At 42.5% G+C, this 21,664-nt stretch overlaps 1 protein-coding gene across 1 annotated transcript; it reads right to left on the minus strand.

The window, feature by feature from the left end:
- Positions 1-14: 14 nt before the first annotated feature.
- LOC117838940 (uncharacterized) lies at positions 15-7,849 on the minus strand. Its single transcript, XM_034719145.2, is given in 15 exon segments — positions 15-568; positions 571-877; positions 967-1,048; positions 1,139-1,291; positions 1,511-1,662; positions 3,205-3,393; positions 3,849-4,058; positions 4,167-4,652; positions 4,735-4,938; positions 5,576-5,890; positions 5,972-6,149; positions 6,420-6,470; positions 6,572-6,672; positions 6,850-6,936; positions 7,282-7,849. Coding segments are annotated over 15 exon segments (3,159 nt in total). The 5' UTR covers positions 7,717-7,849; the 3' UTR covers positions 15-359.
- Between the last annotated feature and the right edge of the window lie 13,815 nt (positions 7,850-21,664).

Below are 21,664 nucleotides of genomic sequence, written 5' to 3' on the forward strand. Positions count from 1 at the left end.
CAGCAGTGCAGAACTGCAGTAACAAACAATATCTCTCAATAAACATAATTATTGTGCCTCCCTCTCTTCTGGGAATTTACATGTACAACGATGATCAGGTCAGTATGCATCCTACCAAAATTTTGCTTCTCATCCAGCTGCCCTTTCGTGGCAGATGGGGAGGACGAATAAAGAATAAGAATCACTGCAACTATATGGCGCAATTTATAGCCTGTCTACGTGAACAGGACAAAAAATTGATCAGCTATTCCCCATCCCCATCCTCCCAATATCCTCCAGCTTCACCAAGCTCCTTAGGAGAGGGAGATCAAGGAGGCGTAAAAAGAATTCCTATTCACAACAATGGTGCCTTTTATGATTTACCTCTTCTTCCGCGAGATCATGGTGAATTGCTGCATCAGAAAACAGGAAGCGAGAGCATTGTCCGACTGAAGATGCACCCAATGGTGGATCATAAGAGATCTCGGATTGTTAGCTTCTTTCAGTGTCATTGTCCCAGGGGCTTCTGCTTGTAACCAGACTTCTGCCTTTCGAGCAATTTCACCTTGTTCTTGAGCTTTTTGTCCAGCTTTTTTATATATTTCTCCTCCCTTTCCCGATCAGCAATGCCAGACCAGAACACCTGACCAGTTAATGGCCACAGCCATTGATCATTTCCAGGATGCATGCCATCATCTGCTTCTTCTGCTAGATCCTCATCCATGCTCTTAAGAAGGGTGAAATTGAAGAACTTTACCCACATCTCATTCCTTTCACCAAGTGGATGCTGCTCTCTGGTATCCCCAGTGACAGGGTCAAGGTAGACCATCTTCCTTCCACTGTGATAAGCCCAGATATTTACAAGGACTTCCAGGATTCGACAATAGCAATGCCTTATCTGAATTTTTTTTAAAAAAAAGAGTACCAAATTTAGCTAAAATTTCATCAAAGCATATTGATAGTACTAAAAAAAAAAGATAAGGCCACCTCAGGTTCTGATGCTCCAAGCAAACATGCAGCTGGTTCAGTACTGTTTGCATTCAAACTATGAAGTGAATCGACAAACATTCTGCACAATGCAACCCAAAATCAAAATTATGAACACAAAGTGAATTGTCTCCTGAAAATGATAAGCAAAGTGAGAGAACTCAGAAGTTACCTTGAGAACATGACAAATTTCAAAAATGATGGGGTGGGCATCAACCAGCTATGAAGAGTGGACCATTGATCGCCGTCACTGGGCATTGGTGGAAGGGCTGCGACATTCTCTGGCAGTCCATACATAGTCCTAAATGCATCTTCAAAAAGAGATCTGTGACAAGAAAATAATGTTGAAGATAATGTCAAGATGGAATAGTGGCCTCGTGCAGTGCACCATAGGAGTTGCACAAGTACAACAAAGAGTGATTGATAAGGTCCTGAACATGAGTGACAGTGGTTGAGTCATCCTTAAGCCTATTCCCTAAACACATAGTTTAAGGAAGATAACAGTAAGAAAATAGAAAGGAACATGCCAGCACTCAAAAAACACCTGCAATTGCCTGCATTTAGGGAATCGCACATCGACCAAAAGTCCAAAGTTTGGTTAATATCCATTGGTGACCAGTAGTATACAACATCCCCGTTATTTTCTCCAGTCGTAATTTCCTCTAAGGTTTCTTCAGCACTTTCAGACAAGGATACCTGATAAGAGGAGACAAAAACGGCATTTATCTATATCCTTCTGAACAAAAAACAACTTCATTGTTTATGCCAGGCTTAGCAGATCCAATACATGTGGGGAAATGTAAAAATGTTTTCAACATATTAACAATAGTACATTCAGGTAATGTGCCATTTGACTACAGGATGAGTGGTACTGCTAAATATATCCCATTTCGTGTGCTCATTGTTGCATTATGTGCTAGCCTAAGAAATGGTTGGCTGGTCTTTTTAATTATAGATCTACAGATCAATTTTTAGTATTGATAATCCAAATAGAGGTAAACTGAAATACCAACTGTATTGAGATCTAATCAGTTATCAGTTCAGAGTGGAGCAATATGTTTTAGCACAAAGTAATTTAGATCTGGCCATTATTACCATCCACATATACAGCAAACCAGAATCTATAGTTCAAAAGTTCGTTTCAAAAAAGTATAAAAAAAGTTCGTTTCAAAAGATGTATATTCCCAATCTAGTCTCTAAAAAACAATCTCGAGTCTGATCATCCAAATCATCCTTCACACATCAACAAATTTACGGTGCAAATAACATCTTATTTTTGTTGTGAGGGTAGTTTTGCTATATAGTTGTGATGTTGTGACCAGGTTTTTTAGCCACCATATGCACCTTTAGAATCTTTCTACTAACTTGGTTGCAGGACAAATAGTTGATATCATCAGATGAGCATCAGGACTCTAGATAGATTGATTCAATTAAACTTGACAAAGATCTACGAACTGTCAAGGGCGAACATGGCAAGATCACCGAAGTCTGATGCTTACAAGTGTCACATGAGATGGAGACTCAACAGCAGCAAGCACAATTGGATTCAGGTTGTCATGAATTGTTGCATGTGGAACACACTGAACCTGGGATATGCATCAGCACAGAAGATTGTGGAGGACACTGTCAAAGTAGGATACTCAACGGATCACCAGCTTGACCAGATTGGGAGGAAGCACCTCAGTGTCAGGTTAGAAGCAGTTTGAGGAGGGAGAGCAGCATGAGCTTGCCTTGTGGAGCTGCATTCATGTCAACGCGGTGCTGAGGTTACAAATATGGTGAAGGGATGTGAGTAGAGGGAGTCTGCCAGAGACAGTCAAGTTGCTGATGGCAAGCTTCGCTACAGGAGGCCCTCATTGCAAATTCTCTGCTGATGTTATTAGAGGGAGCAACAACATAGCAAAGGAAGCAAGAGATGGGAACTGACACAGGGTGCTGACTTGCATCCTATCGCAACTAGTGGCATGCACCTAAGAGACGACTGGGAAGGTAACTAAACACTTGTGGTCAAACCACTTCAACACCAGATCGGAAGTGAGATGGGCTCAGGGGTTACTCTCTGGTTTTGATTGTTCAGATATGTCAATATACGGTTTGTTCAAGTCAGCGTGAATTTAGAACTTGAAGAGTTCAAAGGGAATATGTACCATGTTCTTTATCTCAAAGAGTACAATTCTCAAAAAGCAGGCATATCCAATATGACCAAAATTGACATAAAAATCTATGAGAAATTCATACCTTTCTTCCAGCAGCCTGCCATGACTGGAAACCTATCCATGGTAACTTATGTACAGTATCAACTCTGTTTGCGATGGCAAACATAGCACCAAATTCACAAAGAAGATCACGATAGTATGGGTTGTCTAGAACTGAAAGCCTGGTAACAGCATCAACGTCATCTGATCTCGGTCGCCTGCCTCCTTTTGACTTGAGACAAAATGCAAAAATAGGCATAAGCTTTGAATGAACATGTTCACCAACACACATGAAAACAGAGAATTTAACTGCTGTGGAGGGTAACAATTGCAATAAGTTCCATCTTTGCTATGTGTACTAATAAATGCAAAAGCATTCCAGACAATACTAACTACCAATCATTCAGTGTATCAGTCCAAATTAAATTCATGCTGGATCAGGGTGATGGCAATTTGCTGGAAATATCTATATATAGAGGACACCAGTATATGTTCAACAATGCAGACAGACTGAACTGGGTACTCCGATGCTTCCCTAGTACAAAGTATGCGTATCTCAAGCTTTATATATAGTGATACAGATGATGAAAATAAGTGATGTATAATATTATAGAGCACCACATGGAAAGTGGAAAATGGTAAACTTCCAGATAATACATGCAGTAAAGTAAACTTAACAAGACTTACTAGTGTAACACCACGATATAAAGATCCATGGTGTAAAAATGGCCATGCCCCCTCTCCATTATAAATCTCATATATACACACGGGTTGCCCAGTCCTTTCTAGTTCACCTTCATCACGTTCATTTACTTCCGGCTTTAGCCTTTCTGATTTACGAGCATTTCTGTAGACTTCATCCCATGATAGCAAAGGTCTTTCCACCCTTTCATCAATCTACATTGCAAAAAAGAAAAGGCGGATTTGATTTCTTTTGCCTATTTAGAAAAAAAAAAGTCTTGTTGGAGAAGATAGGAGCATGCCACAAGAAGGGGAAATACTTGCCTCCTCCATTTCTCTCCTTTCAATGTCTTCAAAGATTTCAATTTCACTTAAATCATTCCAATCGGATAAATTAGGGTAATCATATGAAGTATCATTGGTACCAGAATAAGTTGTTTGGTTACTTTGAGGGAAGTCTCTAAGAATATCAAGAGTCTTTATGCTGGTATGGCTTTCATCTTCCAACAAACTATTTTCTAGTGCAGCTTTCATCTCGAAAGGATCCCATAACCATGTTCTTTCTTGAACTTTAGAAGCAGAAGATGGTAACTTTGCATATGAAGGAAAATGAATAACACTTTCAAGAAGCTTAATATGAGCTGTAATACAATCATGTGCTAACATGTTCTTGGAAAGTAGCTTCCCTTCCAAAGCAACAGAATAGGCAGTATCCAAAAGTTTTTTTGCTCCTAAAATCTGTATGAAAGCTGAAGAAACAGTGCTTGGGTTGGCAGAATCGAAAAGGAAGCCATGGACACCATCAGTGAACTGGAACAACAACACGTTGTTAAAAGTAGCGTTAAAGATTTACAGGTGAATAACATATTATGAACCGGATGAAGTGGCATACATATTTTGTTATAACAGTAAGATTTGGTGCAACAATCGGAATCTCAGAGGACATGGACCGCAATAACAGAGGAGGGAAACCAGGTTCCTGTTTTAAAGATCCGTAGAGAACAATATCCACAAACATTAACAGGTTTCTAATATCATGAGTCATGGAAAATTGCTTTATGGAGCCATCAGGTAACCCCATGAGCGAGGCAAGTTCCTATACAACAAAAAATTAGGATGATATTAGCACATGACTTTGTAAACACAAGAACAATGAATTACTCAACAGATACACCAGTTCCCGTTCTAACATGTTTTTGGGGACAAAGGTTTGTTATGGCTTATGTATTGCACTTGTATTCAATATGAGAGCTCTAGGCCGCCCAAATATATACATGTATAGATGTGAGTAAATATACACAAAACCCTTATACAATGGGGAAAATACAGAAAGGTACATATACATCTAACAAGGTTAACAGAAATTAAATTACCAAAGTAATTAGGATACTCATTAGCAATAAATAGCTAAGCAAAAGAATGCCCAATGAAACAAAGGCTTAGAAAATTCAGAGAACTTGCTTTAGCAAAGTTAAGAGATGCAATGCATAGCTACTCTAAATGCCAAGAAAAAATGTGACGGAGAAAAGGAAAATTAAGAAGGCCTAGTTGAGTTAACTGCCAATTCTTTTGACTTGGCACAACATGGTACAGATATTGGCTGGACAAACCAGCCTAAGCAGATACGATAAAGCAAACCCATAACTGAGATACAGATGGTATTTCTAGGAATGTTTTGATAGGCAAGGCATTTCTCCCAAAGGTCACTGGATATCTTGTGGAATATTCATTACCTGGAAAGCAGAGTTGTAGGCATCAGAGCCATTTCCACAGAAAAAAATAAACTGCACTCTCAGATTTTTAGTTTTGGCTATATCCAAAATGTGTGGAGCTGATGCACGCATGACTGTAGCATAATCCCACGGTAAGTCATCAAAAAACAAGTAGCTTCCAACGACCAAAATAACAACGTCATCTTCTTTAATCCCGTGCTGCTTTCTTATAGTCTCTTCAGAATGTGATGAGCCAAATCTTTTAGCGGCCCAGATATCAACTGGAGAACCAGAAATGACCAAAAAGTTCCCAGAATCAAGAGGCGAGTATAAGAACTGAAATCATATATCTAAAGGTCAGACAGAAACTCCATTTCATCAACTATTCTAAAGTCTTAAGTTGCGGGTGGTACATACAGGAAGGTAGCTATCTGGAAACACAACATAAGCACATGCATGAAAATGAGCCCTCCAATCCTCAATGACTTTTGGAATGGACTCCTGTAACTCTGCATAGCTTCTGAGATGTTGTCCAAGAGTGTCTTCATGTATAAGCCATACCACTGGTATAAGTCGAAAAGGTTCCTGCATAAGACTGAATATAATATGAATTTGCTAAGTGCCGAATAAATAAATGCTACAGAAAAAAGGGAAATAAATTCCAAGAATGGGAGATTACATGAACAAAATGACAAGTCATTTAATGAAATAAATAATTTCACAAAACAAAACAAAACAACAGGAGTACATCAGGTTTTTTTCCCCGATTGGAATGCTAATAACAAACCGATTTTTACATTAGCATATTGTGTTTTTATTATATGCCAACCCTGGAGCGTAAAGCATGTAGTAGCAGAATACTCACATTGAAACAACCCTTTTTCCTTCAAGAGAGCTTAATAACACAGCATTGTACCTGCAAAATTTGAAACAGAGAATAAAAGTATAATAGATTAATAAGACAAGACACAAGAATAGCAGTGGAAATACTCCACTATTAAAGTATTAGCGACTCACTTTGACCAGTCGACAGATTTCAAAGTATCGATGTTCACAATATTTACAAGGCAAATATTCTCCCAAATATCACGAGCTTCCCCATCCGTAAATGCTAAAACCTAATTTATAGCAACACCATTAGTGGCATGGGGTATGAAGCATTCTCAACATAGAAGAATCAAGAATGACGACCAAACGATTACATGTTGCAGTTCAATTCCGCAACCTAATGGCATATTCACCCAATTTACTAGACTTTTTGCAATTGTATAAAACGGTGCTGAATGGAAGCTCACCTCGACCTCATAACCCAGACCCACGAGACTTTTTGCAACAGTTGCAAGCATCAGAGATTGTGCATCTATGTTCATATTTCCAACAGCCTGAAACAGCCGGAGCCAAGTCAACTCTCATGACATGCAGTTCAGTATTAAAAACGAATGTGCATTAAGCCTGACTAATAAAGAAACAGAGGAACACGCAAAACAATACTATACATGACGTGCATATTATCTAGGTAAGCATGTCTGTTCCTCCCTCTAATACTAAACTCTGACCAGGACACCACATTTCATTAGTAAATCCAAGGAGAGCTCTACCAGACAATTAAAAAACCAGTCATTTCTCGGTGGAACCGAAATTCACAGCTCCTGCAGCGAAATGGTAGGTGGGGAGCGATTTTATCAGGGTTTAGGGAAACTGCGCAGGGTAAGTAGTGGAGCACTCACGAGGGCCACCCTGACGGGCGCGAGGCTGGCCCACCGCCGGCGCTCGGATCTCGCGGCCTCGAGCCGGCTCTCGCCGTCGAACGCGCGCAGCGCCACGCGCGAGGACGAGAACCGCATCACCCCGGCATCGCCTCCCTCCGGCAGCGGCGGCGGCTCCCCGTCCGCCTCCGCCGCCGCATCGCCGTCGCCGTCGCCGTCGCCGTCGCCTATGGGGAGCAGCTGCCACACGACGAGCAGGGAGGCCGTGAAGAGCGCGACGAGGAGCGCGAAGAAGAGGTGGCTCGGCCGGCACGACAGCCCCGGGCGCCGCCGCCTCCGCGCCGCGCCGGCGGCGGCGGCGGCGGAGGAGGAGGAGGACGACGACGCGGCCGAGGCGCCCGGGCCCGCGGTGGGGAGGTGGTGCGCGGCGTCGGCGTGCGCCCCGCGCCGCCACATTGGAATGGAACACCGCGGGCGGCGGCGACCGGAGTGGCAGAGGGTGAGAGGGTCAGTGGGGTGGGGAGCTGCTCGTCGTTGCTGCTGTTACATGGGACGCGTCCCGATGCGTGGCGCGGCGCGGTCGAGTCGGTCGGGTTGGGCGCGGGCTCGAGAGTGGCGAGGTGGCCGAGGAGGGGAGGAGTGAGCAAGGCGGGTGGGACCGGATCAGGCAAAGCAACCGGCGCGGCGAGAGTACAGGAGCTCAGCCGGAGGCGTATACGGACATACGGTATACCTCCTTCCGTAGTGTATAGCGTATAGTAATTAAGGCTCAGAGGACCAAATGAACAATGCTGCCGCCACGTCTATGGATCTACGGGCCTATGGTGTGATCTTACACAGGAGACGGAGATGGTAGTGGAGAGATGCCAAACTTGGTTCAGCAGCAAAGCGAGCAGCTTTTCATCGTGCGGTATGTGAAGATTTGTGTATACTTCCTCTGATTATTTTCATATAACTATTACATGAAAATTTGCAATCTTATCATCATCAAAAGTAAAAGCTTCGCTAGAATGCAATCGCACAAATGGGTTTCGCCACTTTGCCATTATGAAACCTGGGTTACACGCTAGAATGCCTTTTCAAAACTTAATTAAACATTCCCATATTTTTCACTTCCTTTCTCATTTGAACTGCCGAAATTGCCTCTAGGACTGAACGGACCGAGCCAAGCCGTTTCATCGTTCTGTCCCGCCTCCTCTTTCTATTCTCGTCGAGCACCATCGCCTGCCGCCACTCGCCGTTGCATGCGCCCGCAGCATCTCGCCTCCTCCAGCCAAATGCCACCCTAGACCTTCTAGCTCTCGCAGTTTTCGCTGCTCCTCAAGACCTCAACCACGGCACCTTCTTCACTTGATTTTGCATCAAATCGAGTCAAGTCCTGCTTAGGTCAAGCTTAGCAAACACTAAACGATTAATCTGCTCCCATCCGCACCTGCTTACTGCTTTTCCATGTCTCCCACATGTAATTTTGACCTTCCAGTCTCTTATTTTCCCCCTCTCGTTCTTCTCTGCCAAGTTTGGCTGGGTTAGACCACGCATCAAAGTCTAGAGGCAGCCGACGGAGGTAGCGCAAGAGCTTACTCGCTCGGGGTGGTGGATGTGGCATGCCCACTTGCAGTACCCGAGCAGTGGCTAGAGGAGTACGATTTTGTGTCAAGGGAGAAATAGGAGTCGCCATCTGCAGTAGCTTCACAATGGCAGCCACCTCTGCCCTGCTCATGATTGCGGTCGCTAGAGGAGGGGGAGGAGAGGGCGGCGGCGACAAGACTGGCAAGACAAGAAATGGGAGCTCGGAAACAGCGCTGGCAGTGGCGTTGCGCGCGTGGTGGTTGCTAGGTTTAGTCCCACATCGAAAATTGATAGTGGGGGGTATAACATATAGGTAGGGGTAGCTCTCACCCATCAGACTAGTCTTTTAGGTTGAGTTAGGCCCAAGGCCTTGTTGTTGTGGGCTCCGATGAACCTGGGCCTGGTGGGGCGCCAACTCGTGGGTACAACGGGTCGGACTGAAATCCGCTACGCTATTATTCTAACAAGTGGTATCAGAGCTGAGGGAAACCTGGAACATCTCTGGGTCACATGGTGATGGGGGAGCCCGTGAACGTCTCTGGAGGGTCACATGGGTTGTGTTGTGACAGGAGAGTTGGACTCAGGGCCTGAGATAACATCTTTGGGAGATCACATGGGTTGTATGTGATGTAAGAGTTGGGCCTGATGTGTGACGGAGGAGATTGTTAGGTTTAGTCCCACATCGAAAATTGATAGCGGGTGATAGAGTCGGAGTGCCCGATCTTTCGGTGAGTGAAGATAAATTCGACTTGGTGGAAGTAGACCCTCACGATCCGACTACGACGAGCGAACCCGAAGCGCCAATGCAATCGCTGAACCAACTCCCTGTGGTTACCAACCTTGCCAGCGCAAGATCAGCCTAATCATGAAGATCGATTCCTGTCCGCAGTCGAAGAACGAACAAGAAAAAGAGACGAGCAATCTAAATATCACTCAAAGGTGGAGTTCTGAATCACACAAGGACAGCGCGTATTTACGCGTGTTCGAGAGTAGCTAAAGCTAGATGTAAAATAAAACTCAAGTCTGGAAATAAACATAGACTCTATCTAAATAGAGGAGAGGAGGGGGCGCAGCCCCTAGCGGCCAAGAGGAGACGTGCGACCAGGAGGGGCGCGCGGCAAGGAGTGGGGGGCGTGGATGCCCCTGGTGCCCAACCCTAGGCGCCCACACATGGGCCTCCTGTTGGGCCAGCTTCTATTCTTCTGGGCCTTCATTCTTTAGTAGCATGACGAAGGTCAATTCTCTCGCACGGGCCCGGGTAATTGGCCCAGAAGGTGGCGCCTGGGGTGGAGGATCATGTGGTGGCGCTGGAGAAGGTGCTGCTGGTGTAGATGTATCCGTGTTGTAGTTGGTGTCCTCATCAGCGGGGGAGCACAACATATATATGGGGGCAACCCTCACCCATCATACTAGTCTTTTGGGTTGAGTTAGGCCCGAGGCCTTGTTGTTGTGGGCTCCGGTGAACCTGGGCTTGGTGGGGCGCTGACTCATGGGTACAGCGGGTCGGGCCGGAATCCGCTGCACACTCTAACAGCGACGCTTGCCGCCGGCCATGCCCGCAATAGATTGTAGATAGAGCGGATAAGGTTGGGTGCCTCGAGGGCACAATGGTCAGTTGACGTGGTTAGAACTCACGAAACGAATTGGAAAAGGAGGAAAAGGCATTGTAGCGGGAAGACACCATTTCGTAATGGCATTATAGGGAAACCCAAAAATTTGATGGCATTTTAGCGAAACCCGCTTCTGAGCATGGTGAAATAGGAAATTTCTCACTATTACAAAAGAGTGACATTCATCCCTCATATTTTATTTGGTGCAAATCAACTCCTTAACTGATGAAGTGGAGAAGAGAGGAGAGGAGAGAAAGGCAAGCTTGTTGCACTTGTCTTTAACAAGTGTAAAGCCCAGCATGAGCCAAGCTTACAATCGAAATCGAGCTTGTTACTAACTCAAGCAAGTTATCCTAAAGCCAAAACCGAACATTATGATGTTTTGGAGACAAAATGATACTCTTTTAGTGGCTGTAGATCAATTGTTATGTATCTACAAAAAACAAAAACATACTCGTATTGCCATAAACCATGGTTACACACAAATAGGATATCTTATGACTAACACAACAAACACTAATAGCAGCAACGGAGATGTAACACTGACTATGCCACTAGTGATGGTGCTTCTCACAGGCCAATAAGGGCCAATGCCCCCCTCCACCCTACCCTCGAGTTTACCGACAAGCTTTGACACTAAAGACCACGATCACATAGTGGATATCTCAAACCTAACACCCTAGCGCTACAAACACGAACAATGCTATAATAGAAAGGCATTATTAAATGTTCGCCTCTGAGAAGATACAACATGCCTTAACATCGTAAGCTAATCTAGTCAACTCGCCTTCATCATTGATGTTTGAGGAACCTTGTACAAAAAGAAGAAAAATATCATGAGAGAACACTGAGATTTGGTACACAAACATATCATGTTTAGTAACAACTTCATTACAGTATGGGGAAACAACAATGAGCACATGCATTATTTTGAAAATCCAGAAATTTTAAATATGAGAAACTTATATTTGTGATCTTCCATCCAATGACTTAATTTCCACGTCGTAAACAACGTCCTTGTTTGACACAACTAAATCTGAAAAAGTTTTGAAAAGCACTATATACATAAGTAAGGAGGGTAGTTTAACTCATAGTGCCTACCTCCTAATATCACCATAACCTTCCTATGCAAGTTTGATAGAGTGTAACATCACAATTAAAATCCAATATCTAACACGATATGACCAAGGTTAATAACGCTTGGGTTGGGGCATATGCCCCTCTACATTATCGGACACTCACATGAGTTACGACCAGCTTTACTTTACAATTGGGATATCCTAGTTAGATGTTCGGTTGAGAGACTAGGATATTCTTTTTTTTCTTTGGTTAGAACATCTTCAGTAGATTACCAAAAGCCAATATACAATGTATTTTATTTTTTCCTTACTAATAATATTTTTTGTGTTATGAAACATCTTTGCTTTAGCAAACTCCCAAAACCCTATCACCAATATCTCCTCTAGAATTGTAGACTCATGCGTAAGTTGGCTAACTCCTTTATTTCCCCATATCACTCTTATCCTCTCTTGTTCCTCTCTTTTCTCTCCAGTTGGCTCTCCCTCATGCATCGAGCGCCACTTGCTGCCACCTACAACTCCTTCACAAGTTGGGCAACTCCCGACACCATCCCTTGAAGGATTTAGGACCCTAAGCATTGTGCTTTGGTGAGTTTTGGTGATTAATGATAACCGAATGTGCGGAACTAACTATTTCCATGAGTTGATATGTTAGTTGAGTTCCGGCATCAAGATAAGGGTCGATAGCTCATTGGTTGAGGAGCAACAACTTGTGGTTGTTATTGATGACAACAAGACAATATGTGTCGATGGATACTTGTTGAGAAGGTGTGAACAAATATGAACATCATGAGTTGATGGAGATCAAAAGCATGGGCATGATGATTCAACAAGTATATGGTGTTGAATGAAGTGAATGAGAAAGTGAATACACTGAAGATGTGGGATACAAAGTGGTTTAATGTGGCAAGATGGTGAAGGGCAAGCAAGACTCGGCTGCGATGGATCATGCATGGCTGAAGGGCAAGCAAGGAGCTTGGCACCGAAGGACCAAGGCAATGGTGAAGGGAGAGTTGAGCCGATGGACCATGAGAGGCCATACGAAGCTATGAGTGATTCACATCAATCATATGAAGAATGCAAGAAGATAAGCAATGAAAGCAAATGACATACTTCACATGTTGAAGGACATCACGTGGCTTGAAGAAATGAAAACATAGGACCATCATTTCTTGATGATTGTTAAATAATGTGGTAATGAGTTGGAAGATAAAAATTATGTGTTGACTGATATCAAGTGTATTGATGAGATGAATTGGGTGGAATCCATATTTTGATGAACATCAAGTGCCCTTGAAGAAATGATAGTGATGGACATAATATGCATATGAGCATCAAGCTTGACCCAACTGGATTTGCGCAAGGCAAAGGTATGAAATGTAGGGCATTTTATTTTGCTGGTATCGGTGATTAGTGGAGAAAAAACTGGGTTGATAAGATAGAAGGCTGTACTATTAAGAGGGGTCTTAATGATGCTTGAGTCTTTACTAGGTGTTAAAGAGCTCAATCTTGCATATGCGTACTAGCCTTGGCATGGAACTGGTAGTTTGCAAAAGTCGCTTAGCAAATGGTTGATGGTAATGGGTTGTGGTGCATCTTGGATTTCAATTCTGCATTGATCCAATATGTTTTGGGTCAAGTTTTCAATTAGGATGTGTTGTCCTCTGAACGAGCTTTCTGTAGAGTCCAAGATACCTAATTTGGATATCGGAGTTAAAAGTTATAGCCATTTTATCGAGCCTCGGTTGTGTTGAAAATGGACCAGCGGACGGTCCGCCACGGAGGGGCGGACGATCCACCGGTATCATTTTTGAAGCTGGACAGAATCATGTTGGTTCTGTGTTTTTGCTAGAAAATGACCTGCGGATGGTCCAACCTAAAGAGGTGGACAGTCTGCCGTTATTGGTTCCGAAGATGGATAGAAACATGTTGGTTTTGTGGTTACAATAGGAAATGACTAGCGGACTGTTCGGGCTTTGTACAACGGACCATCCGCCGTAGACATAACGTTCGACTCCGAAGTGCATTTATTGAAAATATAGCCGTTGGGTTGAATGGCGGACCGTCCGCACCTATAAGGGCGAACAGTCCGGCTAAACTCTATTTTCATGGGATTTGAATGTAACGGCTAGTTTTGGAGGGGTGGCCTATATATACCCAGTTTCCTGTGGGTTTGGGAAAGGCTAGGCATCCATTTGAGCATCCTTGAGCTTGTGCAAGTCCCCCCATAAGTTTGTGCATGTGTTGCACATAAGAGAGGGTGAGAGGCAAGATTCAAGTGCATTTGCATAAGAGATTGAGCTTTAGGCACTTGGTGGAGAGTCAAGTGTGTTTTGACTTGTTACTCGTTGTGTTTGCCGACACCTAGACGGCATGGTGGTGCTGTGATCCGGTGATCTTCTCAAGTGAAACTTGTGAGAGGCATTGTGCTCGCCTCACCGGAGTGGTGAAGAGCAACTCTAGTAGAATCGAGGTATGGAGAGGTTCTTTGATTCAAGCCGTCTCAAGATCAAGCAAAGCCTTGATAGAGGAGCGGTTGGAACATTGAATCCACCTCAACATGGATTAGGGTGACTGGCAATTCACCGAGACCGCAAGAAAAAAATTTGGTGTTTCCATTGTGGTTTGTCTACTTGAGCTTATTTACTTTGTGCAATTACTTTAAAGAAATTTACCTTACTAGATGAACTTGAATTGCTTGCTTGTCACCCTAGGATTGTAAACCTTGATCTAGACATAGGTGTTGTTGCACATAGTTGAGACATTGAATTTTGGGGGTGTAGTCATGTTTTAGCCGATCGTTTTAATTCTGCATCTTTATTGGTTAAGTCTTGCTAGAATTTTTAGAATCGACTATTCACCCCCTCTAGTCGGCCTCCTCGATCCTACAAGGGGTATCAGAGCTTGGTCTCTCTTTTTGGTGGACTTTATCATCCCGAGAGTATATGAATGGCCACTAGTTGTATTGAGCACACCGGTGATGGACCTATTTTTGATGGCACAAATTATGCTCTTTGGAAAATTCACAGGTCTAGCTATTTTCATGCCATGAGTCCAAAAATATGGTGGATTGTAGATGTGGGCTTTTCTCATGCTTTGGATGATAATGCTCCAACGAAAGGGCAAGAGAAATGCCTACATCTCGATGCTCAAGCTAGTGATGTTTTATTTAGTGCTTTGAGTGTAGATATGTTCTACAAGATATGCAATTTAAAGAGCGCTCATGATATGTGGATTGAACTTAAAGAAAAATATGAAGGATCCAATATAACAAATGAGGATTGTATTGATGATTCGATAATTTTGGATGATTGCTCTACTTCAAGCTCAAGTAATGTGGATTATTGTTCTATCTCAAGCTCACATGATGAAGTTGATGATTCATTCTCTTATACTCATGTTGATAAATTCTCAAGTTTATCTTCATCACCACATTGCCTCATGGCCAAAGGTAACACAAAGGTAAAATTTGATGATAGTGATGATGATAATGATGATTGTGAGTATACATATGATAAGCTTGTAGAAATTTTAGAAGGAATGCATACATATGTTGATAAAAGCGAATCTAAAATAACAACTTTGAAGAAGGAAAATTCTTGTTTAATGGAATTATGTGAGGAGCTAAAGAGGTCTCATGAGGTGCTTAAGAAATCTCATGAGAAGCTAAAGTTGTCTCATGAGAATCTTGATGAAACTCATGAGAAGTTCAAAGAAGCTTATGATTCTCTTGTTGTTAATGTATCCAAAAATTCCAAAGTGGATATAGACATATCATGTGATTTAATTGATGACATACCATCCAAGGTTGATGTGTCCACATCTTGGGTTGATTTGCTTAATATGCCTTGTTGCTCAAATTTGGATGCTTGTTCTTCTTCTATGCCCGTTGAGACTAATCTTGCAGCTGAGAACAAGGAGCTCATAGATGAGATCATGTAATTGAATGATAAATTGAAAAGATACTACAATTCAAAGATTACTGCTGAAAATATATGGAGTAATCCAAGAAACATTGATGATAGAAGTGGACTCGGTATCCACTCCATGAAGAAGGAGAATAGCCAGAGAAGGCACAATAGAAGGCATCAAAAGAAACATCAAGATGCAAAGAAAGTGAGAAAGAAGGAAGAAAAGAGGAGGAATATTGCTCACATCAAGTGCTTCAAGTGTACAGGAATGGGACACTTTGCCTCAAGTTGTCCTAGCAAGCTTGATGAGAAGCCAAACACATCAAGAAAGAGGCAAACCGGCACTAAGCAAGGAATGAAGAAAATTCATAGAGGACAAAAATCAACTTGCTACAATTGTCGGGAAAAGGGACATATTGGTAAGAATTGTCCCATGAGTAATGTTTCTAAGCCTATTTTTTATAATGATCATTATTTTCTTAGGAAGGTTAGAAATGGTTCAATTTATGCTAAGGTTGTTAGTTCACCTAAAGTTCATGCAAATGCCATTTGGTTGCCAAAATATGTTGTGACTAACATCCAAGAACCCAACCTGGTTTGGGTACCACAATGTGTTGGAGTTGCATAAAGGTACTTGGAGAAGCATTGGAGGCTTGGATCATTTTGAAGAATTTATTTCATATGATATATCAAAATGAAGTCAAGTATGAGGATTATTGTTCTACATCAAGAACCAATGCTATCTTGGTAACAAGTATTTACATTGAAATACCTAGATCCTAATCTTGTGTAGGTTATATTGCTTGGTTGCACTTTGTTGCTTGCATATGCACCATGTCTTAATTTGTTGGAATATTTCTATTACATTTTCATATCTTCATGATCTTGCTCTTTCGGAAGCATGTCACTAAATTCCATGGACTTCAACTTTAGTTATTGTTGATATGGTGTTGTTATTGGAGATGTCAAGAATTCATATTGGTTGGAATCATCAAATCAAGTTATATTGGAGGCATGGATTTATTGATAGAGTTCTTGAACTAGAATCCCATTATCATGTGAATCATTCCCTTAAAGATTTATCAATAAATTTATTTTTCCTATCAATTCTTGGTTGATCATTCCTCCATATCTATCTCTTCTCCTTTATCATTATCTTGAGCTGCTCTTATATATGTTGCAAATGGTGTGTGAGTGAAGGAATTATGAGAATTGGTTGAAGTTGGGAAAAATCAAGTGAATGAGAGAAATGTGGTTGCATGAGGGCTGAAATTTATTTGGATTGGAGCATTGTCTCATGCACTTGGTCAAGTATTTGAGCTGATAATAGAAACTTTGTTGATGCAATCTATCATTCATATATCTCAACAGCAAGCTAGTGAAATTGGTACATGATAAACTCAAATAATTGGGCTGCTCAAAGAATTTCATGAATAGCATATATGTTGCATTGTCATATAGCAATAACTTGAGTGCAATATATTTGGTACATGGGAGATAATGAAAGGCTTACTTGATAAATGACATTGGAGAAATTTAGTTTTGAGCTTATCCCTTTGATGATCAAGGTCTGAAGAATACATATACAAGTGGTGTCATTTTTGGTTCAGCAAGTAGAAATAATCTCCATCATGGTGCTCAGCTGAAAATTATTTGCAACTAGAGGTACCAACAATGTTTATGTGCTCAACTTTTAAAATTATTAAGATAAGTCATTTGGTGCTGCTCATGTGCCTTGATCTTGATTGCTTGGGATAATGATTTGTCATGGTTAGAATTGAAAGAAGTGTTTGCTGAAACTGTGTTTGGTGCAAAAGTGGAGTGGTGCTTGTTAAAAATGGATATGATCACTTGTGCTTGATTTAGTGCAGCTAGCTGAAATTTGACATCATTGGCACCTGATATATGTGATCAAGGACAACTATATGCTTTGGATTGTATTGATGGTCATAAAGTCAATTTGTACATGACAGTGTGCACTTTGAGCTGGTAATATACAAGTTGACAAGTATATCAATGACAGTTTGAACTACAGAGGTCGCATTACTTGCAGTGAATTGTGTTGGTTAATTTCTTAGTTGGATGACCTTTGTGGTCTATCTTCTGTACTCAGCCTATTCAAGATCAAAATTAGTGAAGATGTTGAGTTTTGTGATCTTGTGATCAACTTGGTTGAAGAAAAATATTCAGCAACAAATATCTATGAACGGTGATGAAATTCAGGGTTTGAACTCAGTTATGCTCAGATTGGTATGTTAGCTAAGCAACTTCTTTGGAGCACCCACCACTATGCAAATTTGAATCAACTATATTCCAGGCATGCTAATGTACTCAAATGATTTGTATCCATCTTATTATTCATGGTTAAAGCTGAAATGTGTGAAGGGCTATTTTGAAGTTTCAAAGTTATTGATAAAGAGCAGCTTGGCACAATGGACATTTATGGATAGCCATGTATACAAATCATGATAAATGTATGAAGCAACCACCTGGTGACCTTTTCTGAAATCTCTCATTCTACAAGCTAAGGGAAATGACACCTTGGATTGTAAGTCACTTTCAGATTTTGAGCCTTACCAAGTCATAAAGTTTCAGACATAAATAAGTGTGGTAGATTCTACATATTTCAACTCCATTGGGAGTGAAAATTCTGCTAGTTGTAAGAATATTTGCAGCTATCCATATCTGAATATAATGACATGTTTGAGGGTGGAAACTAAACAAGAATGATGGACGTGTTGCTTCATGGGAAGAATGATGGACATGTTGCTTCATGGGAAGAATGATGTCACATATGTATACCCATATCTCAAGTGCTTTGATGAGCTGCTGCAAATGTGCATTCTTGGAGAAAAAATTAGAAACTGACATGGTGGTATTGCAATGACAAAGTTTGTAAGTATGACACCATCTCTTGCAAGTTCCTCATATAGAACATAAGCATTTCATATTAAAGATTTGTTGAGTACATTTGGATATAATTGGAAATGCCTCTGCCATATTCATGTGAGGGACATTTGGAATACATTGTCAAATCTGAAAATCTATTTTGGATAGAAAAATTACTTGTCTGATATTTCACTATGCATATTGTGATGGTCAGAAATCTACTGCTTGCTAGATGGCTTAATAAACTTCATGATACATACTTGCCCTAATCTTTATTTGATGCTTGAAGTGCTAATTTTTTATAATCAAGATTGATATTGGAGTATGGGGGACAAGTAGACTTTCAGCTGACTAGTATATAAGTAAGAATGTTTCACTTGATACTATGGAAGAACTAAAATGATAGCCACTAAGACATGTCTATCAAAATTGAATTCTGCAATAAAGGCATCATAGACAACACAACCAAAGTCATGTTCATTTGGAAAGCTTTGCTGCTATTGTGTTGGAAGGAAATGAGTGTTATATAGAGATGAGATCAACTTCAAAATAGGCATTGGGCAGAAAATTGGTACACCATGGTGGAGAAATACTTGAAACATGTTGGAATGTCTAGTGAACTGAGTTTTATGCAAGAGAAGTTGTTGAAAACTGTTTTGAGCCTATGGTTCTTAAAGAAAACTTTAGAGGCATGGAGATGACCAAGATTACCATTTTGGATGATTGACTTGATAAATGTGGAGACAACAAAGTCACTCCATTTGTGTAGCATATCAGGAGCAATTCTCTTTCACCTCATATCCTAGTGTTCATTTCACTTGCATCATTCCAATATCTAGCTCTCTTATATGACCTTTGGCTTGGATATCTTATCTTTGCTCATCTTCTTCCAAAACCAGCTACAATAATGAGTTATATTGATGATCTATGGGCTTCAAATTCACACTATTATTGAAGGATCAAGTCATTTTTGGTGACTCCATTCATGAGAATTGAGAGGTGAGTTCATGAGTTGTGCTTCATTGCTATCTAACACACTTGTTTATTGGTACTTTTGTGCAATATAGTTCATTGTGAGCTGCATAGTATATGTTTACCTCACTTTTGTTCATGAATGCATGTTTTTCACCTCTTATGCTTAATGTACATACTTGCATGACTGTTGCTTCCTTGAACGTAAGAAATGGTGTAGACTCCTCTCTTGACCTTGATATGTGAAAGTGCGTATGTATATCTTGTATATTATTTTATGCACACTTTGAAAGGGGATCTTATTCCATATCTTGTAATACTAATGTTTTAATTGAGTCCATATTGTCTAGTCTCTTTTGGTGAAAAGGTGAAGATATCAAAAGATATTAAGGGATATGGGTTCCCCATGGGTCCCTACCGACCAGAATACTGGCCGGTCTTGATAAGTGGGCCTGCCCGACCAGAAAGTGTGGGCCAAGGACGTGAAGATACTTGGAGCACAAGTCAAGGAGGCCAAACGATTCAAATCAGCCTTGATATTGCGGGATACTTGTTGTAATCCGACTTAGATTGCTTTCCATGTAACAACCGGCTAGATTAGATTCAAACCGACTTGTAACCCTAAGTCGTCAGCCTATATAAGGCGGCCAAGAGCACCTCCTGAGGGCATCCCATCGCACCTCATCTCATACCAGCAATACAATCCACCGAAATACAGGACGTAGGGTATTACTCTCCGGAGGCCCAAACCTATCTAAACCCTTGTGTTCTCGCGATTTCCTTCGAGTTCTTGGTCTTGCAATCCTTCCTGCCTACAAATCAACCACTTGGGTAACCCTCTGGTGGACTGCCGGGCGACCAAATCCAACAGTTGGCATGCTAGGTAGGGGCGATTGTGAGATCCCCCTAGCGAGCTCGATGGCATCTCACCCCGACGTCATCTTCCTCGAGAGCATGAAGGACTTCCTCGCCAACCCGATCCAGCTCCACTTCAAGAGCATGCTGATGGACTCCGACTCCATTGCCTTCTCCACCGACTTAGTGTTTGTCGCCAACTCAGCATCCATCAGATCTACTTCGACGGAGCAAGGTCTTCACCTGAGGATCATCACGCCACTTGCCCACTAGGTCAACGATCTCTCTCTCTCTCTCTCTCTCTCTATATATATATATATATATATATATATATATATATATATATATATATATATATATATATATATATATATCTTCGAGAGGATCCCCAACATCCTTGCGGCAACCCGCCCACCCACGCCCTCCGATCTGATTGCGGGGCTAGATCGCATTAGCAACACCATCGCTGAGTGCATCAACCTCTCCAAGGTGGTGCTACGCCCAACTAGATCGGTGCAGGGTCCTTCCCTCACCCCCTTCGGTCTGAGGAACTCGGATACCACATTTTCCGTGAAACTCGCGCAGTCCCTTCAGATCCAATCTAGAGGCCCACCCGCACCCACCTAGTTTTTGGACTGTGGTGAGTTCCAGGTCCCACGCGTCGTCCTGACTCTGAATCCTCATGGAAGCGACAATGAAGGCAACTCCTCCACGCCAGACCGCGAAGCCTTTGTGGTCTCCGCTGACGATCCACCCAGGGATGGCGAAACCTCTTCTTAGGAACTAGGAACATGCAGTACGGCGCCAACGGGAGCAAGCAACGCCCAGCAACACCAACAACCTGCTGCTAACGTGAGAGCGGAGGTAGCAGGCGACTAGTGCCTACCATCGCCGACCCACCGCGCGCCAATGACGGTGACAACACCGACTAGGACGGTGCCTGGGGCAGACGTAGGCACCCTCCACGCGCCCGCAATCTACAAGTCGACCTCGAGGAGGCCGGCCACAACGTCTTCACCACGCCCCAGGTAACTGAGGGGCTGCCTTCGCCAACTTGGAAAACCTTCCAGACTTGGAGCCACTCCGGCGGATCCGGGCACGTATCCGCGTCACCAACGCCCAGATCGAAGTGTGGGCCCACAACCGGTCAGTATACTCCCAGTCCACAGCTACCCGGCACTCTCAAACCTGATCCGCTCAGAGCAGATTTGGCCACTACCGGGGCGACCATGGTAACCACGTAGAAGGTCGGCTAGGGCTCGTCCGTGAAAAGGAGGTGGAGCAACCTGCCAACCCACCCACCAACAATGACAACCACGACAACCACCGCGGTGGTAGGAGAGGCGATGGCGAGAACCGCGGCACACAAGGTTGGCAATGTGACCTCCGCGAAGAACTACATGACCGCCGCGACCTCCGCACCGACCTCAACAACCGCCACCATGAGTGGGAAGAGGTCGAGCTCTGCTGCCGCGCTGAGTACAACCATGACTATGGCGCTCCTGGCGGGCTAAACTGT

Source organism: Setaria viridis, chromosome 9, assembly GCF_005286985.2.
Source record: "Setaria viridis chromosome 9, Setaria_viridis_v4.0, whole genome shotgun sequence".
In the NCBI taxonomy this organism is placed as follows: Eukaryota; Viridiplantae; Streptophyta; class Magnoliopsida; order Poales; family Poaceae; genus Setaria; species Setaria viridis.